Below are 27,562 nucleotides of genomic sequence, written 5' to 3'. Positions count from 1 at the left end.
TAAATGCAGCAGAGTTTCTTGTTCCATGGATGATACTTTTTCTATATTTTCTTTGTACATTCAGGTGTTTCTCACATTTTCTACAATAGACTTCTGTTTATAACCAGAAAAGAAAGAAGTCTATCACGAACACAGTATTCATAAAAAGAAAGATTGATATATATTTTTAGGCCTTAGAAAAGTGTTAGGAGATCTGATTGCAACTCTGTTTTGCAAAGTTCCATAACCAATGAAGAGACACAACTATCCTTGTTGAAAGACATCCTTTTGCTCTGTAGAGGGAAAAATGAAAATTAGAATCACAGAAGAAAGAGCCTCGCCTTGCCTCAACTGATCTTTCAGAGTATTTGCTCAAATCTGTCCTGAAATTAGCTGTCTTCAGTCTGAATTAAGCTGCTCTTTGTGCCTTGGGCATACATGTGTATGTACGTATGAGGGTTGTACAGAACACGCTCTAGTGGGTGTGTCTCTTGCTCTTCACACAGGAATGGGAAGGCAGGGGATGGAAAGGACTTTCCGCTTCTAAAATGCTTTGATGTTCTTCCACCCCTGTGTCAAACCATATTGATGTTACCACATTTTCCAGTCAGAGGAAAGGCGATGTTACTGGGTCAGAAAATCAGCATATACTGAGCATTAGTTCTCTAGGTTTCTCATGGGATGACATCTTCCTTGTCTAATGTTTATCTCAGGGGTAATAGAACATATAGGGGAAGCAAAGTGTGTAGCAAACACAATTTATTTGTCAGCAAGTAAGAAGGTAAAGGTATGATAACTAATAGATTGCCAGCTCAAGGAATGGTGTAAGGAAGATGTTTTCCAAGTTGTCTTATATAGAAAGAGTGTTACAATACTGAGAGCAAAGAAGCAGATGGAACATTTTTCAATTTATAAATCCAGAGAAGTCTTAGAAATAGGATGCTTGCTAAAATGAACATTATAAAACATTTAGACTGCTTAGCTGCTTTCCTGGAAACAGACAGCATTTCTTAGAAAGCATTCTTCTATTTCATCCATTTCATTCAGCGATGTTGATAGAGTAACTACTGTGAACAGGTGAGATGATACGCTGGCCACATATTCTGGTAGAAATGACAGTTAATACTAAAAAGATAAATACCTAATACACATTTAGGTAGTGAGAAGTTTTAGGAGGAGAATAAAGCAGGGTAAGGGGGAGAGAGTATGGGTCAGGATTAGCAGTTGTCTCCTATTTTACATCAGGGGTCTCTGAGAAGGTAACATTGAAACACAGATCCGAGTCTGTGCCTTTAAATCTATGGAAAAATTGTTCTGGACAAGGGAAAAGCAAATTTAAAAGACCTGTAGTGGGAACAGACTCCATGTATTCTGGAAACAGTGAGATCCATGTCCCTGGAGTAAAGTGTGGAAAGGGAAAATGGTAAGAATTGAGTTTGGAGAGGGAGGTATAGGGCCTTGTAGGCCAAGGAACAAAATCTGGACTATAGCCTAAATATGAGAAGCCACTGGAGCATTTTGAGCAGTGGTGTTCTGTGATCTGGTTAATATTAAAAAGAAAATCACCTGTCTGCTGTGTTGAGCCTGGATTATAACAGAGAAAAGGAAAGGGCCGTGTAGGAGGCTACCACAGTGGTGCTAGCGAACGATGCTGCAGCTGTAGTTATTGAAGATGTGGTAGGTGATTGGATTGACCTTGTATTTTGGAGGTATACTCTGATGGACCAGGCGTGGTGGATTAAAAAAATAGAAAAAGTAAAGATCAAAAGTGACAAGGAGGGGGTTTTGGTGGAGCTCCTGGATTAATAGCGATGTCATTTCCAGATATGGGAAATATTGTATAGGGAGTGGGTTGGGTAAGAAGTGGTGGGGCTGAGGAAAAGTTTTGTTTTGGATTCATTAGATTGAGAAATCTGTCAGACTTACAAGTGCAAAGATCTATGAACTCTGATCGTAGGAGAGAGGTTGGACATAGAGATATAAATTTGGGAGCATATAGACTGAATTATTATATGCATAATATTTTAATCATAGGCCTAGATAAAGATCATTAGGAAGTTGTAGCTAAAGAAGTGAGTTGAAAACAGAGACCCAATTCAGTCCAACATTGTGAGATGGGGAAGAGGAAAATAAGCCAGCAAAGAAGAGTGAGAAAGAATGGACATGACGATGGAATGAAAACTGAGAGAGTGTGGTATCCTAGAAAATAAAGGAAGAACGCAGCACCAATAGCAAAGATTTACACCTTCTTATGTCAGACAGTTGGCTTTTGTTTCTTTCCTCTTGTTAACATTTTAACTTGGTTTAGAATGCTATTTTTCTAACACATTTGTGTAGAAATTACAATCATGATTTCAGACGTATGCCCGAGTGTCTGCACCTCTGCTGAGTTGTAAGGGAGTCTGTCTAATAAAAATATGTACCTTCCCTGTTACCTAGCACAAAGTAAGTGCTCAGTAAATATCTGTTGAATAAAAATGTTCTCTAAATAGCTGAGCTTCTGCAGTATGCAGCCAACCCACACAGGGAAAATAGTTTGTTTTCCCCGTCTAAGATTTTGGTGGGCAGCTAAGAAGCCAGCTCATATTTCTATCTGAAGTACATCTTTTGCTCTCTTGCCTTTCACGCCACTGTCATGCTAGGTGTAAGCATAGTTTTCTTCCTGAGTGGTCAGCGTTCCTTCCGTGGTGGAAATTTAGGCATTTTCAAATTTTTTTTCTGACTCCAGTTGAAATATAAGTTGCTGTTTCCATTCTTTTTTGTTACAAAAAATATGTTATTTTGTAAAATATCTTTCATCATAATTCTTTTGAAAAAAAGGAAATTCACATTTTTGTTTTTTGCCTCTACTTTTATCTGTATTTCCTGCTTCTCTTCTTTTGCTATTGCTCTTTAATGTAAACTTCGGCTGCTGCAGACGTCTTGTCTTACAGAACATCTTCGTACAAGTGTTCTATAGTTAAAAGAGGAAGGGAATTAAGAATGTAGAATACCTTCAGCGTGCAGCCACTGTGCACTTTGTCTTATATGCTATTTTATTTAGTCCTCAAACGTCTGTAGGGGAGGAACTGTTAAGTCTCTTTTTGCAGGCCAGGAAGCTAAGAATCAGAGAGACGATGTGGTGAGTGGGTGCTGGGGACGGCAGAGCTCATTATATGTTCACTGCACCATTCTGCCTTGCGAAGTACTTGAAAAAATGCCGTGAAATTTTGACGTGCGGGAGTTTGTTGAGGTCGTGCAGTCTATCAGATACCACAGTAGGTGACGGGGATTCGAAGGCAAACAGATCTGGCCCTTGTCCTGGGGGACCTCACTCTCACATGAGAGACAGAAATACAAGCAAATGGTTGTATCAGTGGCCCTTGATCTTTTTGTTCATAGGATCCGTTTACATTTTTAAAAATTATTGAGGTCCTCAAATGTCTTTTGTTTATATGAGTTCCATCAATATTTATAATATTAGAAATTAAAATTGAGAAATTTAAAATATTTATTGATTCATTAAAAATAATAAGAAACCCATATTACAACTTAAGATAAATATTTTTTATAAACAATAACTATAATTTGCAAACCTCCAAAAATCTTTAGTGAGAAGGGAGGCATTGATAGTCTAACCTAGACAGGTGAGATTAGGTTTAATTTGTAATGGGCCAGCTCTTTCTAGGAGAAACTCAAGGTTCATCCAGCCTTGTTCTACCTGCAAATTGGAAACTTGGAAAACCGTGGTAGAAGCTCTTCCTCTATTTACCAGAGGTTGTGTTCTGAGTGTTAGAGTCAGTGTGGACGGCTTTTGCCCAAAGGCTGGCATCGTGATGAGAGAACACATGTGGGAAACTGTAATTTAAATTTCCTACAGCTCAATAGCATTTAAAGAAAATTCCACATATTTTAATTGATCACATTACTTTGGACTTAGTATTTTGCAGTGTATCTTTTTAACAATTGATTTTTAAAATCCTTTTTAAAAACTTAATTGTATTTTAATTTCTGGGATACATGCGCAGGACATGCAGGTTTGTTACATAAGTAAACGTGTGCCATGGTGATTTGTTGCACCTATCAACCCATCACCTAGGTATTAAGCCCCGCATGCATTAGCTATTTATCCTGAAGCTCTTCCTCCCCCTGCCCTCCCCAGACAGGCCCCAGTGTGTGTTGTTCCTCTCCCAGTGTCCATGTGTTCTCATCGTTCAGTTCCCACTTGTAAGTGAGAACATGTGGTGTTTGGCTTTCTGTTCCTGTGTTAGTTTGCTAAGGATAATGGCTTCCACCTCTATCCATGTCGCTGCAAAGAACATTATGTTGTTTCTTTTTATGGCTGCATAGTATTCCGTGGTGTGTATGTGCCACATTTTCTTTATCCAGTCTATTGTTGATGGGCATTTGGGTTGATTCCATGTCTTTGCTATTGTGAATAGTGCTGCAATGAACATACGCATACATGTAGAAATCTTCAAATCCTGGCAGTTGTTTCTATGGAATAGCTGCACAGAATGCTCTGATAGGTTTTGTTTTTTCCCACCTTCCCATCCATCTTTATTTTTTTCATGCTCCCTGTGGCCTTTTTTCCTTTTCCTTTCTGCTTCGTATTTACTTATATTTCAAGTCTGCCTATATTTCAAGGCAATGATGAGTGGGAAGTGCTATGTCGGACTCAGCTGGAGACAGGTGAAGAAGCAGAAAGGTATGGCTCCTAGGGAGCTGTACTTGTGCAGAGACACACAGAATCATGCCTTTAATTGAAGTGTAACTGTCAACAAATGCCTCTGAGGCCATTGGCACAGTGACGCTTTAAAGTCAAGATCATCTTTTATTTCCAAGTGTGTTTTAGTCTTCTGACCATCATCAGCAGAACAGAAATCACTCCGTGCATTCTGGAGATGATAGGCAGTCTATCCAGTTCAACATACCTGATAAGGAAATAGCAGCATTACTGTGCTACTGGATATCAGTATACTTACTGAGTTTCCCATTTTTTGATATGTACCTCACTTGAAGTGTTTTGCCCCCCACTTCCCTTTAATTTGAATAATTAGTGTCCTTCCACTCCATATATGGACACAGGTCATAGAATATAATCCTCTAATTCATTTGTGAGGACAAATATTTCAACAGGGTGGGTAGATTGGGAGACACACTTTCAGTATCAGTATTTTCTCCTGGAGAAGACATGATTCTTGAATTCAGCTGTCTTCATTATGGATCATGGGAATACTTTGGTTCCAAGGATTCTAGAGCATGTGATCTTTTAGGCTGAACCGAGTTGCAGTGCACGGCAGTGCAGTGGGGAGAGGGGAGTGGTTCAAGTTTACTGGCTCCCTCTGGTCTCATGGAACCCTAACTCATGGTCTCCCAGGTCACAAGGCTAAAGGCAAAAGAGAGTGTGTGCTGTGTGTTTGTCAGCATGACTTTGAAAACATTTGGATTGTGAGTTAATTTTATATGAAAGAACATATTATGCTTACACAGTTTTTCTTCCCTTTCTTTTCTTCTATGACCTGCAAATAGTCTGTACACATTGGTTACTTCTTTTGGCATTTTATAGCTAATATTGATGGTATTTTTCCCCCCTTTTCTTTGTTTTGCCCTTCCAGCTTTACCTTTTTTCCCCCCTTGGCTTCCTTTTCTTCTCTGATTTTTGCTTTTTCCCTTTGTTGCCGTATCATTTTCGTTTTTTCTTATTACATTTTCTCCTCCTACTCCTTCCCTGTGCTACCTGGATCGGCCTCTTTTTTCCTTCATTTCCCATATTTTATTCATTCCTTGCCAGTGAAAATATAGATTATAGGGTTAGTAGAACAGAAATTGAGGGTTGAGTATTACATTCTAAATGAGCATGAGAGCCAGCGAATATGATTCTGATTAAAAAAAAAAAAAAACCTTTTACCAAACGCTTGCTTAACAGTGTGATTTACATGAAGTGTGTAAGTTTTTATCTGAATATACTTAAATATATTTACTTAAATTTAAGATGTGAACTTTAACCTGTGCAATTTACACAAGTTGCAGTTTAATTAACTTAATTTACTGTAATTTAACATAAGATCCTTTACTGGCAGCATCACTGCACTACTATATTGTGCTTGGAGACTGGCTATATAATGAGCTTCTTGCTGTTTTTGTATGCAGCTGTCTGTGAAAATGGATGTCAGAATGGTGGACGTTGCATCGGACCCAACCGCTGTGCTTGTGTTTATGGATTCACTGGTCCACAGTGTGAAAGAGGTAAGAAGAGAAATGAGAACCTTGCTTTCTGAAGAAGTCTATTTTATTGTAAAAATGTATAATTTTTTGCTATTCAATGAAGATTCTGCTAATGAAATTATATTTTTACTCTTCTTTGATTATGTCTCTAAGTTGAATGGTGAGATTTTGAGACATAGCTAATAGTGGCAGAAGTGTCTCAACTTTTTCCACCAGTGAACTCAGTTTGGGCAGCCAACTCGGGCTATGGCTCTAGGGTAATTTTGAGTGAGTGACTGCTGGCAAATTCTGCTAATGTACTTAATTCAAATTAGGAGGCATTGTTGAAAGTACTGCTTCTGTTAAAAATGAAATAGTGGCAAGTTATCTTTGGCTGCAAACCCCACAAAATCTGACATAAATTATCCTAAGCAATAAGGAAATGTATAGCATTTCACAACAAAAAGTCCCGAGCTAGTGGGCCTCAGGTAGGATGTGATCAAGGCTTTTACCCTGTTACTCTGTTTCTCTTGACCCTGCCCTCCTTTATGTTTCACTTTTTGTCCTAGCCTGAACTTCTTTGTGCTTGTAAAATGGCTGTCAGCAGTCACTAAGGAAACATGTTTCCTCTTCACCTCTTGAGACAGAAAACATCTCCTCCAACTGTGGGCCAGCAATAGCCTCCAGAGACACTTTGTATGCTGCCTGGCTTGAGCTTGAGTTTTTAAAATAGTTCATGGCAAAGTGGGGGGTGGTGGTGGTAATATGTTTGATGTAGACTTACTAGGACCTGTCGTTGCAGCAGGAGATGATTTAAGCTTCCCCAGAGTCACATGGAAGGGATGACTGGGTATCTGAAGCCAGTAGAGCTTCCTTTGGGTAAGAGAAAAGGGGTGGAGGGATGGATGCTTGGTAGGCATCCCGCATTGTCCAACTTATTCATATAAATGGTCAGTCAAGCCAATGTGAAACCAATTTACTATGATTTGAATAGCAGTTAAACTCATGACCTATAGACTGCTGAAAATCTCTGGCATTGATCCCTCATTATGGATCTTGGGAATGTTTATGTTTCAAGGATTCTAGAGAGTGTGATCTTTTAGGTTGAGCTGAGTTGCGGTGCAGGGCAGTGCAGTGGGGAGAGGGGAGTGGCTCAAGTTTTCTGGCTCCCTCTAGGCCATCGGAAGCCTGACTCCTGGTCTCCCAAGTCGCAAGTACAAAGGAGCAAGAGAGTGTGTGTGCTGTGTGTAAGCTACCTAAAATAATGTCCTGATGGTAAACAGTTTCATGACATATCAAGAAGTTAAACTTTATAAAATGTGATAAATAACTAGCTGAGCCATAACTGAAAACAAACGAGCTAAAATTAATATTACATATTCATTGTTATTTACATCCTCAGTGCATTTTTCCAGAGCTTGTTGTGGCATCAAGTTGTACAGCACTTTTTTATTGTGAAATTAGAATATATGAAATTATGTCAATGAGATATTACAGATAAGTAGGGGTCAAGGTTTATATATGTATAGTGGCTTTGAGTTGTGAAAAAGCCTTATATTTTAAAAATTATACTCATTACCCTGACAAAACTTCATCTTGCTTTTCAAGTTTAACCTTGAGAAGAAACTGAGAAATTACAATTATATGGTGAAGTTTGAAAAGTAAAATATTTTTTCACATACATTTGAATGTATATGTACATCAAGATATTTTTAATATTTTAATGTAATTGAGATTTCTTGGGACTGATGTACATTCCACAAATGATAGAGTTTAATGTTACACTTTGGATGAATTTAAATGTCTTTACCAGATGCTTTTATTTGGGAAAGAAAAATTAATTATGAAATGTTGGCATAAAAAGATAAATTATTCAGAATGGAATAACACATTTCTTAGATAACGCTAAGTTTATTTGAACATCATAGAAAGTAGAATAAATTTAAAATTTCAAACATAATCATAATTGGTAAAGATGATCTTCATTTTTCTGGGAGTCATGTAAACTTTGTAGCTCCTTCATCCTGAAGCAGATTTCAAAGTCAATTTGTAATTGGCAAAGAAATTGGGTAAGTAGTTTCAACTCAGAGGCTTCCAGGAATTACGTCATTATTCTTCAACAGTTATTCATTCATTAGATTTGTTAGTCTTTACTAAATTTCTGAGAATTCAATAAAGACTTACATATATTTTACATGTACAGTAGCATGTTTTCCAAAAAAAATTATAAGATTAACTAGTTAATGGATTACCGTTAGGGATATTTTTTAAATGTTGGTTTGTTTCTTAAAAGTCTTATTACTTACTACTCTTCAGATGGAAGTTCTAAAGCTTCATTTCTTTCAAATAAGGAGTTAGCAAGTTCCACTCTTAGATAGCAACCATGAACTTTAATATTTTAAAGAGGTGTTTTAAATTGAATTTATACATGTATAATAACCCATTCTACTAAAAATGAGGTTCATAATTTTTTTTCAAGAAACATTGTGCCTGTGTAGATGCAAGAAGAGTAACTCACTTATGCTGAGGTTAGTGAGTAAGCTCATGTGCCCTGTTAGCATTTAAAGTTTATATATATATTTTTAAATTACTGAATTTCAAAATATATGTTCTTTGTTATCTTAATAAAAAGACCTTTGTAAAATCAGAGATATTTGTTCCTCCTTAATGTAGAACACATAATTTCCCTTTAAATTGGCCTCCTGGGATCAGTCATATGATAAAACATGGCTGCTTTTCCAGCTATCTGGGCTTTTGGCAGACTGGTTTCCAGACCCAGAGACTGAGTAGTAACCAGTGGCTGGCATGATTATGGTATTTAACTTGAGTCTGAGTGCTGGGTAACCTGAACTTCTTTGGAGTTCTCTTTTCACACTTGTTGATATGTACAATGACCTTTTATACTTAGCATCAAAAAAAAAAAAAAAGAGTTCTTGTGGCTACAGGCTAATTATAAAATGCAGACAGCCCATTTGTGGCCATGGCATATGAAGGTACTCAATTCTTTATGTATCTCTTTCCAAACAAATGTAATTTGAAAAAAAGATAAATATCTCACTTAATATACACTTGAGATTAAACAGAAATGGAGTCAGCATTGGATGTTGAGACCTGATGGGTTTTTTCCCTAACACTTAAAATGTACCTTATGTTTTATCAGTAGAAACTTGGAGAGGGTGGATAGACAAGACATAGATTTACCTAAGGAATTTCTGAACCAAATAGATGATTACTTGATCACAAATGTGGCCTGTCTAGAGTCCTTCTTTCAACTTTTTTGACTTAAAGGATTGTTGAAATCTTCTTTTGTAATGGAATTTTCCTTGAAGTTTATATAAGGCCCATCTTTTAGAAATATATCCTAGACCCTTTTAAATTATACATAAATTACTACTACAAATGGTTCTTATCATGTAAACATGACTTCCTTAAAATAGTATGCAAATTGTGTAAAATTTCAAATAATCTGGTGCTTAGTAACATTTCCTTTAAAATGTACATTTTTTAGTACAACTTAAAGGAAAAAAGGACTAGAAAATTATTTTTTAATTATTGACACTTTAAAGAAAAATGACTTTTGTTAATCTGCATCTTAAATGGAATTAAAAGGTGAGATCAAGTTGCAAATATTAGAGTTCAAAAAATTAAAATTTCAAGGCTTTATGTAAAATGAAAATGGATTGATGTCCATTTAGGTTACCTTTTATGAAATCATCCAGTTATGGAACCTGATGCATGAACCCAGGTCTAAAAGTGTGCTGAGAAGGAGTCACTCCATCTCTGCCTGGATATCTCTAGTCTGGGGCTCTCACTCACTCACCCCATCATGAAACAGTCCTGCTCATCATCAGAGTCCTGCTTGCAGGAACTCTGCATTATTCTGCTGCTGTCCAACCAGGACATTAGCAGATGTGTAAGATCCCATATAGTCTAATTCAGTGGGAAGATGATGATGACAACTTCTCTAAAAGGAGTCAACCACAGCCTGCCACTCAGGTGCGCATGCTGGCAACTTGGCGTCTAATTATAAACTCTTCAGTTATTGTATACATTTTTATTTACTCACCCACACTTCAGGAAGTAAAGTAACTGTAATAGCCATTAAATCTACTTAGACCTTACCCAAATCCTCCAAGAGTAGGTGTAAAGATGGACAAATTTGGGTTTTCCTGAATTCTGAGAATAATGTAGACCCAGACTCAAGTTCGTTTAGAAATAACTGATATACTTGTTAATCCAATGGACTTGGAGTGTATTATAAAGTATTCAGGGTGATTGTACAGCTTATGAACATTCAAGTATAGCAAATTAGTAGTATGACCAGGAATATAGGGAATATGGTGACGAGAACAAGCTGGTATTACACAGAATTCTATACACAGTGAATTTGATACTTTCAAGAAATGTATAAACAATGTTTTTAAGAAAATAAGTTCCATTGTAATTTTCTGTTTTAAAATGTAATGCATGTTTATTATAAAGTAATTTAGAAATAAAACAAGATGAAAGACGAGAATCCAATTATTCATAATTCCTACACTTAGGATTAATTACCGTTAATGTCTTGGAGACTATAACTTGAGTCATTTTTCTACTGTACATGCATGCAGTGTTTACAAAAAATTGAATCTTTCCATTCTTAGTAGAATTTACTCTTTTGTAACGTGAAATGTCCTTATATCTTGCCTCTTCCTTTGTGTTATTAAATATGTTGTAGATTGTTATAGTTGCACTGCACGTTGTAATAACACAAAAGGACAAGCAAGATATAAGAGTAGATATACGTGCTTTGGGGTGTTTACTTCATTTTACCTTTTTAACCACAAATTAGAATATACAAGAGTGTAACTAAACTAATTTTTAAAATAAATATTTAATATTTATTCATCCAATATTTGTTGAGTACTCTTAAAGTATTAGGCTAAGTACTTGGAACTTGAGTTATAAGAAAAACCAATATATACTTCTTATTAATGAGAAGCAAATTATTGAAAAACTAGTCATCTACTTTACACTTGAGGATGCAGTAAGACACAGTAAATACCGTAATTGGAGTAGGAACAAAAAGTAGGAGAGCTCTGAAATGCTCCCTAATGCAGGACAAATTACAAAAGTCTTTCTTTCAGTCAAATGAATGTAGAATGAAAATCATAGCTTACTACAGTGGGAAAAACAGTATCAGACTAATTCCTGAGATATATCATGATTAAATCTTATACTAATATTATTTAAACTCCATAATTCATGACCAATTACCCTAATTACTAAGCTGATATTTATTTTGCAGAAATAAAATGTCTCCCTTTTTCTTGCACTCTGAAGATTTAGTAGAATGAAAATTACAATAAGCAGAGAGAGAATGTTACCAACTGCAGATGTCAGACTCACATGTACCCTCAGGCACACACACACACACACACACACACACACACACACATTTCTGCACTTGGGAGGCCGTTAAGAGCATTTTATAACCTTGCACTCTCTAAGCTAAACTTAGCCTTAAATGGGCATCAGAGAAATACCAAAAGATGTGTGGGAACTTAACTTTTTGGCACTAGCTCAGATGATACCCTTATCTTGAATGCCATTAAGAACAGAGGGAAAGAAAATTGGAGAAGGAAAAGCAGACAATGGGAAGTGGAAGAAAAAGAGGGGAAGGAGAAAATGAAGACTGATAAGAAAAGAGAGATGTAATGCTAGACGAGAAGTGGAGACGCTTGGTGTTGTATAAAGGAAGGACTTAAATCAGGGAGAAAAATCAATTCACTGGTTGATCTACCTGGGAGAGGCCAGGCTTTCACTTCTTAATCCTTAATTTAAGACCCTGCTATTTAGATCTGTAAAATAAGACTGAACTTTTGGCAGCCCAGTAGATCCTGATATTTTATTCTCTTGAACAAAAGCAATGTGTATTTCATTTATTCCAGCTCTCTCTTTGATTTTGGTTTATCTACCTACAGGCAGGGAAACCTGCAGTATAAAATACAAAGGCTGGAATATTTTATATTTTTAACTCCATAATTATTTTTTCTTGTTTTCCTGTTTCAACATCAGATTAAAAGACATTAGAGGTTAATTGGTGTAGAAACTGGGCAGAACTACCAGCCACACACAAATTAAATGTAATCAGATGTTATTATGTAGAATTTACTCAAAAGTAATTAAATCAGATGTGCATGTATGTGGGGGAAGTTATGTAACAAATACCGTATATTTCAAAAGTTGCAAATTCTTAAATAACACCTGTCTCCAGGGGTTTCAGATAAACAGTTGTGGACCCATAATCACCTCATAGATTCGTTGGAAAGATTAAAAGCAATAATGTGTTAAGCACCTGACACACAAGAGGCAGTGTGCCTGACACATGGTAAGCTTCCACTAAGTGTTACTTGTATTTTTAGAACACAGGCTGTAGTCAAAATAAAAGCTTAATATTAAAACCTGTGTAACTTTAGAAATGTGATTGCCCTATCTGATGCCTGTTTGTGCATACATAATACATATCTATTATGTTAACTTTGAATCATTTTTGTGAAGATTGAATGATATAATGCCTGGCATCCAATAAATGAAATAAATAATGGTCATTAATGCTATATCTTTTTAAGAGGTCTCCCCAGTTATCAAAATGATAGATGTGGTGGCTGTTTATTAGAAATAGAATATTCGAAAATGGACTCTCAAATGGGAGAAAAAAGAATGTTGTGACCTATTTAAGTCATACAAATAAGGCTTAATGATGTTTTTATTGACAGTGGAAAGACAGAATAAAGTGGATATTTTAAGAGAAGTTCACAATCCTGAGATGAGATTTAAACAAGAAATGAAGTGCCATGGCCTGCGTCTAGCACAGAGTTAACTGCTCAATAAATGATCAGCTATAATTTAAAAAATAAAGCCAAGATCTGATATGCTCTTTTTTTTCTTTTTTTTTTCTTTTGAGACGAGGTCCCACTCTGTTGCCCAGGCTGGAGTGCAGTGGCGTGATCTTGGCTCACTGCAACCTCCGCCTCCCCGGTTCAAGCTATTCTCCTGCCTCAGCCTCCTGAGTAGCTAGGATTACAGGCATGTGCCACCAGACCCCGCTAATTTTTTTGTACTTTTAATAGAGATGGGGTTTTGCCACGTTGGCCAGGCTGGTCTCAAACTCCTGACCTCAGGTGATCCACCCGCCGCAGCCTCCGAAAGTGCTGGGATTACAGGCGTGAGCCACCACGGCTGGACTGATATGCTGTCTTAGATAAAATTGTCCTGATGGGTGAGAGAGAGACTATTTCAGGATCTCTGGGACATCAGTTGTGAACAGTGTAAGTTTCACTATTTTACCTTTTGTGGGATTTTTGGTAACAGTACAGATTGACTGGAAAATATTGTCTGTCATTATTATGACCTTGTTTTTATGCAGTTGAATTAGACCCTACTTATCTTGTTTTGACATGTTTTTATTATAAATGTCAGTGTTCCTATTAGTACTCATTACTTAACTGGTCTTTTGAAAATGTCTTAGTTTGCCTTTTTCCTATACACAAGTTATTATTCTAAACATTTTACAGTGTAACTCATATATAGGTAGAGTTTACTTAAGCCAAGTACTTGTAATCTGTAGATTTGCATATTGCTAAATCTGAATGAAGAAGTAGGTCAGAGAGTTTTTCAAACGGTACAGAGATCAGTTCATCTGTGATACTTCCCTTGACCACCCTACCTTTCTACCCCCATCTTATTTATTGGGCAAAACTAAGGCAGTCTGCCCTGTCCTTCTACCTGCCATATATCCATTCCTCTAGAATAGCTGTCTTCATTGTGTTGTGACTGTGTGTTTGCTTGGCTGTGGGCCTCTTAAGAGCAGAGATACTTATCTAAAATTGCCTTTGTGTTTCTTATACTCCACACAGTGCAGCATAATGGAAGATGCATCATACATGTGATTGCATAAACATGGGGGATTCCGAGTAGAAGAAATAGGATGAAAATAAGTATAGAGATAATAAAAGTCCTTGAATGTGCACAGAGACTTAATCATTTAGTGTGGTTGTAATACACAGTTAGTGAAAGAAAAGCGTAGATGATGAGGCTGGAAAAATAGACACAGACCTTAATTTACAAAGTCTGAAATGCTGGAGTCAAGAGGCTGCCCTCTATACCCTCAAGTAGGCACTGAGTAGAGGAGCTATGAATGACTTGTATGCTTGAAAGCACTTCTCCACAAACGTCATTCTGAAGTGGCAAACAAAATAGAATGAAGGGTGGAATCTCTTAGGAGAACTCACTGCATGTCTGCTAGATTAAATTTGTATAATATTTCACTGAGATTATGATTTATGTGTACAAAAATTAGATTTTTAATATAAATTGGAAATTATATAATTTGGAGGGAAGATAACATTTACTGAACTTTTCCTATGATAAATACTTTAGAGGAATTAACATTTTTAACAACTGAAAATATTTTTTAACGTAACACTATGAATAAAAAAATGGAGGTATAAAGAAGTGAAGCAATTTTCTCGTGTTCACTCAGCTAATAAGTAAAGAAAGTAGGATTGGAACACTGGTGGTATAACCTCAGAACCCATATACTTAGCCTCAACTTTGATTCTAGTGAAACATGACATTGCAAAAGTAATGTATTTCCACTCTTTAGAACTATATTGTGTCAGTTCAGTATGAGTACTGATAACAAGGCACATGATACTATTGAATTAAAGGGATGGCTTGCCGTTTGGGGATTATTTTCTTATCTAGCCTAGGGAATACACACACATATGTATATATTTCAGATTATGACCGAATTCGTAGGCTCAGAATTTCTTTATGTATATAATCTAAAATATTAAAACTCATAGAGCTTAAAACAAAATTCGGGCTTCTGTGTTTAGCCAAGATAGACTAACAGGAATAAATTAGCCTTCCTGCCTGAAAAGAATAAAATACAGAACAGGGTGTATGAAATTGTGGTTTTCATATTGGACACTAAGCAACAAAAAACAGTGACCCATGAGAGAAGGGAAACAACAATGTGAACCTTTTGACTTCCCCAGCTTGCTGCATGAAAGGGTTTTTCTAGGTTGTGCTACAACCTGGAAGTTTGCCCCACCTGTGGCCCACAGGCTTCATGCAGCCCAGGAGAGCTTTGAATGCAGCCCAACACAAATTCGTAAACTTTCTTAAACCGTTATCAGCTTTTTTTTCTTTTTTCTTTCTCTTTTTTTTGGTCATCAGCTATCGTTAGTGTATTTTCTGTGTGGCCCAAGACAATTCTTCTTCCATTGTGGCCCAGGGAAACCAAAAGATTGAACACTCCTGTGTTGCAGGGTGAGAAAATCCAGGCACAGCCTAGCAGACTCCCTAAGTTCTGGGGAGATCAAGATGGCTAGAGTTCTCAGGGCAGAATCTTGGAGAGGAAACAGGTATGTAGAGAGAACTTTGGACATCTACAGAGGCTGTCTCAAGTTTTCAGCAGAATACTGACAGTCACATTCATGTGAGGAATCTATCTGAGACTGGAGAAGGAACTGCTTGAAAGGAGTGAAAGGAACAATACTCAGAATGCACATAAGCCTGGAAATACTGTCTTCCCCTCTAACCAGATTAGAGGGTCACATGATTGGTGGGGCATTGGTTAGAGTACTCAGAATAGTGTTGCCTCAATAATGGAGAAAAACTAACTATAGACTTAATGCTGCTCTGGCTGTGGAGAATAAATTTTAAAAGCAACAACTAAAGGATCAAACATCTATCTAGAAAGGCTAAGAATATTTATAAGAATACAAAAATATTAAGCACTAAGTAAAGTAAAAAAAAATCCCAATATATGGTATCTAATCAAATATCTCCCATCAAAAATTTTGTATAAAGAAGCAGGAGAGCATGATGAAAATGGAAAAAAAATCAACTAAAATTCACCCCAAACTGACAAAGATGTTAGAATTAACAGACTGGAAGATGAAAGTAGTTATTATAAGGTATTCCTTATGTCCCTAAAGTTGGAGGAAAGATTAAAAATGTTAAGTAGAGATGTGGAATCCAAATTGAACTTCTACAGATGAAAACTACAATGTCTGAGGTGAACATTTTTCTGGATGGGATTAATGGGAGATTAGACATAGATGAAAAGACTAGTGAGCCTGAAAACATAGCAACAGAAATTATTTGAAATAAAGCACAAAGAGAAAAAGGCTTAAGCATATAGGGGAGCATAAGTGAGCTCTGTGACAACTTTCATCAAACTAAATACATATATTTAGAGTTAGCAAAATAGTAGATGGCAGAAAAAATATATTTGAAGAAATAATAGTCAGAATTTTTCCAAATTTGGTAAATGCTGTAAACGAACAGACCCAAGATCAGTGAATCCCCAAACAAAAGAAACTTGAAGAAAATTATATTAAGATACATCATAATCAATTTCTCAAAACCAGGGATACAGGGGAAATCTTAAAGTAGCCAGAGAAAAGAGATACATTTTGTATAGAGGAAAAAAAGATAAAAATGACAACAAATTATTTGTCCAAAACAGTACAAGTAAAAAGGAGAGTGGAACAGCATATTTAGAGCACTAAAATTGAAAAAGACAATTCTCTGCCTAGACTTCTATATTTAATAAAATATCTTTCAAAATCAAAAGTAAAATAAATAAAGCTTTTTCCCAATATATGAAAGGGAAGAATTCATTTTCCAGTCACCTGCACAGTAAGAAATATTAAGGCAGTTCTTTAGGCTGAAGAAAAGTACTGGCAAATATTTTTGAATATTCTTTGAAAAATATTGAATGAAAAGTATCAAAAAACATAACTATGTGGGTAAGTATATAATACTTTTTCTTAGTATTTTAAATCTTTTTAGGAAACAATTGACTGTTTGAACAAAAATTAATTACAATGTCCTATGGGGTGTAGAGTAGATGTGGTGGTAAAAAAACAATAGCACAGAGGCTGGGATATGCCTATACTGTATGTCAAGAACTATGTTACTTGAAGATAGACTTTGATGAGTTAAGGATGTGTGGTGTGAACCTTAGAGTAAGCACTAAAAGTACAGAGTAATGATTAAAAAGCCAACAAAAGGTGATAAAATGGAATAATAAAGAAGAAAGCAACAAAAGAAGATAAGGAGAACAAATGATAAATGGGATAGTTAGAAAACAAATAGAAAGTGGGAGATTGAAACCTAGCCATATCAATCATCACAATAAATGTAAATGGTTTCAACACTCCAATTAAAATATAAAGATTGTGATGTATGATTTTAAAAATCCAATTATATGCTGCCTATAAGAAATCTATTTTAAATAAAAGACACTAATAAAGACCTAAAAGATGTAAAAAGAAATAATTGGCTAATAGTAATCAAATTAAAGCTGGAGTAGCTAAATTAATATCAGACAAAGAAGATTTCAGAGCAAGTAATAGTATCAGGCATAAAGGCCATTTCATAATAATAAAGAGGTCAGTTAATCAAGAAGATGTGACGGTTCTAACTCTTACTTAATAGCATAGCTTCAAAATACATGAAATAAAAACAGAACTGCAAGGAGGTGTAGACAAATCCATAATTAATGGAGATTTCAGTACCCCCTCTCAATAACTGATAGTAGATAAGAAGTCAATACGGGCATAGAAAACTTTAGCACTGCTGTCAATCTACTTGACCTATTTAATATTTATAGAATACTTTGCCACACAGCGTCAGATAATATACATTGCTTTTCATTACACATGGAACATGTAGCAAGAAAGATCATATTAAATGGATATTAAGTAGATACTGAACAACTCTAAAGCAACAATAAGGTCAATAATTTCTTGAAAGACATATATCGCCAAAGCTCAATTAAGGATACAGTTGGCCTTTTGAATCTGTGAGTTCCATGCATGTGGATTCAGCCATGGATCAAAAATATTTGAAAATAACAACAAAAATAACAATACAACAAAAAATAATATGAACTAAAAAAGTTTAGCACTGAGACAACCATTTATATAGCATTTACCTTGTATTATGTACTATAGGCAGTCTAGAGGTTATTTAAAGTATATGGGTGAATGTGTGTATGTTATATGCAAACACTACATAAATTTTTATCAGGGACTTGAGCCTCTATGGATTTTGGTATCTCTGGGCATCCTGGAACCAATTCCCCGCAGATACTAAGGGACTGCTGTAAATAACATGAATATCCCTGTATCAATTAAATAAATTGAATGTGTAACTTAAAACCTTCTCATGAAGAAAACTGCTGGCCCAAAAAGCTTTACTGGTGAATTCTACCAAACATTTAAGAAAGCAAAAATACCGATTCTATGTAGATTTCTCTAGAAAGTTGAACAGGAGTTAAAACTCCCCAACTGCTTCTGTGAGGCCAAATTACCTTGATACCAAAACCAGAAAAAGACATATCAAGAAGAAAACAATATATAAATATCAATCATGATATAACATTTCTCAACAAAATTTTAGCAAATGTATCAATAATATGGTAAAAGGATAATAGATCATAGCCAATTGAGATTTATCCTATGATATTAAAAAACAGCATATTTCACTATATGAACAAATTTTAAAAAATCAGAGTGTTCATCTAAATATAGCTGACAAAGCATTTGACAAATTCTGATTCCAAAATCTGTTCCCAAAACGGTCAACAAGATAAAGAATATAAGAGAATTTCCTCAACATGAAAGAAGGGCATTTCCAAAAAAACTGTAATATAGTGACAAAGCAAGGATAGTCACTCTCATCACTTCTGTTGAACATTGCACTGTTTGGTCCTAGCAAAGGCAATGGGCAATACAAAGAAATAAAAGTCATATATTTGGAAAGGAGGAAGTAAAATTGTTTTACTTGTAGATGACGTTATTGTCCGATGGACTTTACAAAAATCTACTGGAGCTCATAAGTAAGTTCAGCAAGGCTGCAGGATACAAACTAATGGCAGTTGCATTTCCATATCTAACAATGATCAGTTGAAAATCTAAGTAGAAAACGATGCCATTTACAGCATCGTATTTATTACGTAATACTCATGGATAATTCTGCAAAAGATGCACAAGCCCATGTGCTGAAAACTACAAAACATTGCTGAACAAAATTAATGAAGACCTAATAAAAGAAGAAATACATGTGTTCATTAGTTGGAAGACTCAATATTGTGGGGTGTCTCTTCTCCCAAAATTGTTGTATGAATTCAGCATAACACTGATCAAAATCACAGCAAAAGTCTTACCAGCAATGTATGAAGTCCAGTAGAGCAGTATCTCATTGTGATTTTCAATGTCATTCATCAGGGAAATGCAAACTAAAATCACAATGAGATATCGTTCTACTGTATGCATTGCTTGTAAGAACGTACGTGGTACAACCATTGTTGAAAACTGTCAAGTTTCTTAAAAAGTTAAGTATATGCATATTATATGATTAGGCTATTTCATGCTTTATTTGCGCCAGCTAAATGAAAGCTTATATTCATAGAAAAGCTTGTACCTAAAAGCTTGTAGCAGCCTTATTTATAATAGCGCCAAACTGCAAACAACTCAAATATCCATCAGCAGATAAATCAAGAAACAAGTTGTATATTCATACAATGCCTACAGTGGAATACTTATTGTTCATTAAAAAAGTAATGAATTATTTATATGTAAATTACTGATGAACCTTAAAGTATTTAGGCTGAGCAAAAGAAGTAGTTGAAAAAGAGTAAATACATTATGATTTCATTTTTATATAATTCTAGATAATTAAAACTATTATGACAACTTGCAGAGTAGTTGCCTAGGGATGCAAAGGTATGGATAAGCAGGATAGAACAATGACAAAGGAACAGGTGGAAACTTGTAAGAGTGAAGGATATGTTGTTATATAGGTTGTAATGATGATGGGGTTATACATGTGTAAAACCATACATGTACATTTTAAATATATGATGCTGATTGCTAATTATACCTTGGGAAGGCTGTTAAAAAATTGAACAATGAAAGTAATTGTTTCTCCTTTTTATAAGTTGGTTTAGGTTTTGGGATTAGTGCTTCTGGCCACATACACTTTTTATCTACTTGTGATAAGGGAAACACAGTGAGGGATGCTTCCAGAATCATTGTGCACATCTTTTTGGGACTTGTATTTGGGGATATTGAGAAAGCAATGTTACTAATTATTGTCTGCATAATCAGTATGAGTTTCTCAAGAAGCAGATGGCCATTGTATTAGTCTGTTCTGCCACTGCTAACAAAGACATAACCGAGAATGGGTAATTTGTAAAGGAAAGAGGTTTAATTGACACACAGTTCCACATGGCTGGGAGGCCTCACAATCACGGCAGAAGGCAAATGAGGAGCAGAGTCACATCTTAAATGGCGGCAGGAAAGAGCCTGTGTAGGAGAAATCCCCTTTGTAAAACCATCAGATCTAGTGAGACTTATTCACTAACATGAGAACAGTATGGGGAAAACTGCTCCCATGATTCAGTTATCTTCACCTAGCCCCGCCCTTGACTCATGGGGATTATTACATTTCTAAGTGAGATTTGGGTGGGGACACGGCCAAACCATATCACTCTGCCCCTGGCTCCTCCCAAATCTCGTGTCCTCACATTTCAAAACACAATCATGCCTTCCCAACTATTCCCCAAAGTCTTAGCTCATTCCACCATTAACCTAAAAGTCCAATTTCAAAGTCTAATCTGAGACAAGGCAAGTCCCTTCTGCCTAGGAGCCTGTAAAATTGAAAGCAAGTTAGTTACTTCCTAGATACAATGGGTGTGCAGGCATTGGGTAAATACACCTGTTCCAAATGGTACAAATTGGCCAAATCAAAGGAGCTACAGGCCTCATGCAAATCTGAAATCCAGTGGGGCAGTCAAATCTTAAAGCTACATAATGGTCCCTTTTGACTCCATGTCTCACATCCAGGTCATGCTGAGATAAGAGGTGGGTCACCATGGTCTTGTACAGCTCCACCCCTGTAGCTTTGCAGGTTACAGCCCTTCTCACGCTGCTTTCATGGGCTGGTGTTGAGTGCCTGCGGCTTTTCTAGGCACACAGTACAAGTTATTGTTGGTGAATCTACCATTCTGGGGTCTGGAGGATGGTGGCCTTCTCACAGCTCCACTAGACAATGTCCCAGTGGGGACTCTGTGTGGGGGCTGCAACCCCACATTTCCCTCCCACACTGCCCTAGCAGAGGTTCTGCATTAGGGCTCCAGCCCTGCAGCACACCTCTGCCTGAACATCCAGGCATTTCCATACATCCTCTAAAATCTAGGTGGAGTTCTCAAGCCTCAGTTCTTGACTTCTGTGCACCCACAGGCCCAACGCCATGTGGAAGCCGCCAAGGCTTAGGGCTTACAACCTCTGAAGCAACAGTCTGAGCTGTACATTGGCCCCTTTTAGCCACAGTTGGAGCTGAAGCAGCTGAGATGCAGGGCACCATGTCCCAAGGCTGCATAGAGTGGGGTTTGAGTGTGGGGGGCCTGGGGACCAGGCCCAGGAAACCATTTTTTCCTCCCAGACCTCCAGGCCTGTGATGGAAGGGGCTGCCATGAAGGTCTCTGACATGCCCTGGAGAATTTTTTCCCCCATTGTCTTGGGGATTAACATTTGGCTCCTCATTACTTGGGCAAATTTCTGCAGCTGGCTTGAATTTCTCCCCAGAAAATGGTGTTTTCTTTTCTATCACATTGTCAGGCTGCAATTTTTTTTCAAATTTTTATGATCTGCTTCCTCTTGAATGCTTTGCCACTTAGAAATTTCTTCCACCAGTTAACCCTAAATCATCTCTCTCAAGTTCCACAGACCTCTAGGACAGGGGCAAAATGCTGCCAGTATCTTTGCATATCAAGAGTGGCCTTTACTCCATTTCCCAACAAGTTCCTCATCTCTATCTGAGACCACCTCAGCCTGGACTTTTTGATCAAATCCATTCAACAGGTCTCCAGGAAGTTCCAAACTTTCCCACATCTTCCTGTCTTCTTAGCCCTCTAAGTCTCTAGGAAGTTCCAAGCTTTCTTACATTTTCCTGTCTTCTTCTGAGCCCTCCACACTGTTCCAGCCTCTGCCTGTTACCCAGTTCCATAGTCTGTTCCACATTTTCAGGTGTCCTTACAGCACCACCCCACTATCTGATAACAATTTACTGTATTAGTAGTTTGTTCTCATGCCACTAATAAAGACATACCCGAGACTAGGTGATTTATAAAGGAAAGAGGTTTAGTTGACTCACATTTCCGCATGTCTGGGAGGCCTCATAATCATGGCAGAAGGTGAATGAGGATCAAAGTCATGTCTTGCAGACAGCAGTCTTATAAACTCCCCTTTATAAAACCATCAGATCTCCTGAGATTTATTCACTACCATGAGAACAGTATGGAGGAAACTGTCCCTATGATTCAATTATCTCCACCTGGCCCCACCCTTGACACATGGGGATTATTACAATTCAAGGTGAAATTTGGGTGGGGAACAGCCAAACCGCATCAGCTGGGAAGTAAGGAAATGTAACTAGAAAAATAATCGGGGTATATTTTTTATAATTTATTGTCCTATCACTTCTTCTCAAAGAGTTAAAAGCTAAATTTATGTTGAACAAAGAAAGTGTCATAGCATATAAAGAAGAGGAATTTTCTGCCTGCTTATTTTTGTTCATTGAAAGCTTTTGTTCTTACAAAAACTAGTGCAAAATTTTTTTAAAAAATTATTATTTTAGATTTACTTTCAACATTATATAAACCACTTTCTAATCTTATTTATTTTGTAAAATTTTAAAATCTGATCAAAATACTTAGGCCACCATTTCTTGATGTACCAACATTATACAATCTCTTTTATCTCTCCACCATAAGGGGATTAAGTATGATATCTTTTATTGTTGCTTTCTTTCACCTCACCTGTAGATTGATTCAATTTTTGTCAAGTGATTTTTCTAGGCTCTGCTTGAGTGCTTTCTTATTGTGTATAATGTTGATTTGTTGCTTTATACTTATGATAGGTTTAACTTGGGTGTTTATACCTCTTTCCCTTCATATTTCTATATATATGATCCAATTATTTTCTGGCATTGAATGTGCTGTGGAGAAGTCTGACTCTAGCCTGATTTTTCTTCTCCTAAGTCAGTTGCTGTTTTTTCCTGGGTGCTCAAAGAGTTTTTACTTTATAATTATGTATATTTTTTTGTTCTGTACAAGTTTTAGTGAAAAGCATGTGATCATTTGATTGGAATGATAGTCTTCTTCCTTAATTTTGGAAAAATGTTCTATTGTTTCTTTGAGCTGTTTGTACCTTTTTCCTTCCATATTTCTGTAGATATGATCCAGTTGTTTTCTGGCGTTGTGTGTGCCATGAAGAAGTCTGAATCTAGCCTGATTTTTCTTTTCCTAAGTCACTTGCTGTTTTTTCCTGGATGCCCAAAGAGTTTTTACTTTATAATCATGTGTATATTTTTTTCTGTACAAGTTTTGGTGAAAAGCATGTGATAATTTGATTTGGAATGATAGTCCTCTTCCTTAATTTTGGAGAAATGTTCCATTGTGTCTTTGAGTCATTTTTCTCCATTTTTAGGTTCTCTACTTCAAGTATATTGATTTCTTTTTTTAGACTTTTGATCTTTTATCCACTCTTCTTTTGATCTTTATCAGTAATTCTTTTTAGCTGTGTCTGTTCTGTTGTTTTTGCCAATTAATGTAATGGTTTTATAATCATAAAAGATATCTTACTTTGTTTTTAGTTTATTTACAAGTTTCTCTTTTATTTCACTGTTCTGTTTGATCGTTTAGACTTCATTTAGCCCTTTTCTTACTGAATTCATTTCCTTATGTATTTATCAACAAATAGCTTTGTAGTACAAAGAAATCATGCATAATTTTCTTTTGTTTTCTCATTTTGTTTTCCTACAATGGAGTATTCTTTTCTTAATCTGCTTTGTGTGTTAGGAAAAAATTATAGTATGTTACATAGTTCCTGACCCATTTCTTTTTGTCTTCTGCTTGCTTGAAATGGGCTTTTGCATTAATTTGGTATAGATGAATTTTTCTTTTCTCCCTTTCAAAATTACCTAGGGATTGTTTTCCTTCCCTAGCTCCTGTTTGAGAGCCAGGTAATTCAGGTGCATAATGTTCTGAGCCCCTATGAGGAAAGGAAGAGCTCAGCTGGGATTTGGGCAGCAGTGATGAAAGGAGCTGAGCTCTGTACTTTCTCAGGTTATTCTTCACATGTCTTGTGTCAGGATCACTCCCTCTTGTCATGGAAGTACTCTTTTTCAAAGAGGATGTCCCTGAAATTTGAATGATTGCTCCCATTTCAGCTACAGGACCTGATGCACCATTGCTATCAGAAAATCTTGCTTGGTGTTAGTTTTCTGTATTTGTCTCATCATTCCTCAGCATTAGTCTGTCTTCCTTATTGTGATTGTAAGGGGCTTCACCCCAGCCTGCTGCTCCCTGAGAATCCTTTGTTCTTATGTTCTTTGTGCCTAATGCTGAGGATAACTAACCCTGTGTGATGATATAATTCTGTCTTCACTGTCTGGTTTTCTCCCATCTGGTAGAGATTATAATGACTGGGCTTTTCTGTTTTTTTATTTTTGTTTTTGGTTTTGTTTTTTCTTCAAATGCGATGTTATGTGGGTAGGTAGGGATTTTAGTCCTATAATTTTTTCCTAATTTATCCATAAGCTAAAGACGAACTCAGCTCTCCAGAAAGAACTGTCAGATTTCTCATCATTTTGACTGATCATCCTCATTCCCTATATCATTTAAGGGAAGAGGGGTTATGACACTCTCTTCTGTTTCATTCCTTGTCCGCTGTTTTTCAAACATGTCAGGAATTTGGGCATATTTCTTCTTTAGGTGCTGACAGTAAAAGTGTTGTTGGTTTCATTTGACCTTTGTTGTTGTTGTTGTTGTTGTTGAGATTAGCTGTGGGAAAGGGAGATTCTGTGATACGGTTTACTCTACTGTATTTTCCAGGAATTTTTTTATCACATTTAAAAAGTTTTTGACCTGAAATCTATCTAAAGTCACACAGAAAGCCAGGAAGAGGGGCTTCCAATCGAAAATGATATGTTTTGTGGTACTGCAGCTGACATTTAAGACTAATATTGTTGCACTTTATGAAGTGCATATTAATCAAGAAACGTTAATTCTGTGGGTGCCTCATCGTCTGTGAATTAAAGACTGTGTTTCCCGTGACCATACTTAATGTCGTGGTTTAATGCATGCAAACTTTTTCCGTATGGGCAAAGCCTTATGTTTGTGAATGTCTTCATCTGATTTAGAAATAGCATACAAAGTACATTCCAAATCTTGAACAAGATCGTTTTCATCTTGAAAAAAATAAAGTTCTGAATGTCACAGTAGAGAGTTTAATTAGAATTTAAGAGATTACTGTGTTCCTGAGCCTGTCAATTTACAAGTAATTTCTTGTTTGAAAAATGAGGACATTGGGCTAGATCAGTGTTTACTCATCTTTCTTGGTCATAAGAATCACCAGAGTTATTTTTGACAACAGTATTGATTCCCACATCTGTGCCTTGGAGATTCACATTCAGTGCTCTGAATACAGTGATTTGCAACCATTGTTGCCTATTATCATCACCAGGGAGTTTTTAAAAATCTCAGGCTTCATCCCCTATCAATTACATAAGAATCTCTGGAGCAGTAGGACCCAGAGCCAAACATTAGCATTTTTTAAAGCCCGCGAAGTAATTCTACTGTAAGGTGAAGTTTGTGAAACATTGGTATAGCATGAGGCCCTTACAAAGTACCCCAGGGCATTTTTATAATTAGCTAGGCTTAAGAAATCATTTATTAAAATATCCCTAATATTTTATCCAATAACTCAATTTTCACATTGAATAGTGCCTAAAATGAAGCCACTCTGGATATAATTTACTACTAGATTATTTTGAAAGATGTATAATGTCTTAAAATTCTGCTACCAGAATAGATTTTGCCTCTCTCTGATGAGGCAACATTGGATTTGGAATAGTCAACTTTATGTTAAGGTTTTCTCCATATCTGATACTTTTAAATCCCAATGATCTCAGTAAGAAGTACATACTCCCTGCAGGGGGCAAAATTGAGCCAAGAATGTTTGTAATAGCTTCAAATCTTGGCTTGGTTACTGTGTGGTAAACTAAGAAATAACCCAAATAAACTTTAAAAATAATATGTAGAATGACTTGTAAATGAATGGGAAGCTTTATCTAGTTTTTTTAAAAGGAAAATCCTACTCACTTGAAGGAAATTAATGACAAATCTTGGTAAAACTAAATCTGTATCTTAATCAGTTATTACATTATAGATTTGTAGATTATAGTAAGATTGTAGAGATCATAGTGAAATATATAAAGGAATGTAACCCTGCACACTTTTTTAATACTACTTATATAATACTTCTCTTTTTTAGAATAATTACTGACATTCATAAGTATTCATTTCTTATTTCACAGTTATGTATTTTCCATTGTTTATGACTCCATAAAACTATAAATAAGTATAGTTTATTTCCCTACATTTGAGTGAAGCCAGAATAACTTGATCTCTCTCTTGTAAAAATATAAATAATTTGTGAAGGAGGTGGTGTCTGAAGAGTCATTTGTTAAAAAGACAGTTTGAGGGCTTGCTTGGTGCTGGGGAATACCAAGGGCCATTTTTTCAGGCACAGAGCACTTGAGGATAAAAATCTAGAGCTGAACTAGACAAGATCAGAGAACAGCTGAGCAGATAGTGGAGAAGGAGTTGGAGGAGTGGGGAAGATAGTTTGGGAAATCCCAGTGGAAAGTGCCATATTCATTAATTATCCCAAGACTGGTAAGATATTGGAGATTTTTGCTTCTATTGGCTGTTATGTATGAACAAGAAAATATATGGGATTTTGCATGAGCCCTAGCCAGACTCTTCAGTAACTTGCAGGTCCCTGTGGGGCCATGCAAGAATCACTTTGATGGTGTCAACCTCCAGAATGGTTTGGGTTTGAATGGTCATCTCTTTCTGGAGTCCCCAAAGGAAGCAAATGTGCCCTGCCCTTTGCATTCCCAGTAATGTGTCTGACACACTGGTCCAACGCTGAGCTCTGCCATGCCTCTCTCCTGTCTCCCTCTGATGTCTCACAGTCCTCCTCAGGACAGAGGGGTCGGGCTTCCTTTTGCTTTTGCTTTTCCTTTTCCTAGTTTCAGATGGGTGTCAGAAAGGGATAAATTGGTTGAGGCATGAGGGGTTCTAAACTGGGAGTTATTTCACTAAGTATATTCTGGTATATGTAAAGAATTTGGTACATTGCATGATACAAATGACTAATAAATTTTTTTCTGTTACTTAACTAGAATTATGAAACAAACTCGCCTAATCATTCAGTTAAAACTGTTTGGAGATTTTGTGTTAATTATTTTAACTATCACATTACCA

The 27,562-nt window shown here is 36.3% G+C and overlaps 1 protein-coding gene across 1 annotated transcript in view; it reads left to right on the top strand.

Annotated features, from left to right (window-relative positions):
- FBN2 (fibrillin 2) overlaps nucleotides 1–27,562 on the top strand; it is a 281,077-nt gene that overhangs the window by 12,984 nt on the left and 240,531 nt on the right. Inside the window, exon 5 of the mRNA XM_055299218.2 lies at nucleotides 6,112–6,207. Coding sequence (XP_055155193.1) covers nucleotides 6,112–6,207 — 96 coding nt within the window. The remainder of the gene's footprint in view (nucleotides 1–6,111; nucleotides 6,208–27,562) is intronic.

The sequence above is a fragment of the Symphalangus syndactylus genome, chromosome 11 (assembly GCF_028878055.3).
Source record: "Symphalangus syndactylus isolate Jambi chromosome 11, NHGRI_mSymSyn1-v2.1_pri, whole genome shotgun sequence".
Lineage (NCBI taxonomy): Eukaryota > Metazoa > Chordata > Mammalia > Primates > Hylobatidae > Symphalangus > Symphalangus syndactylus.
This window is presented reverse-complemented; position numbering and strand designations above follow the sequence as displayed.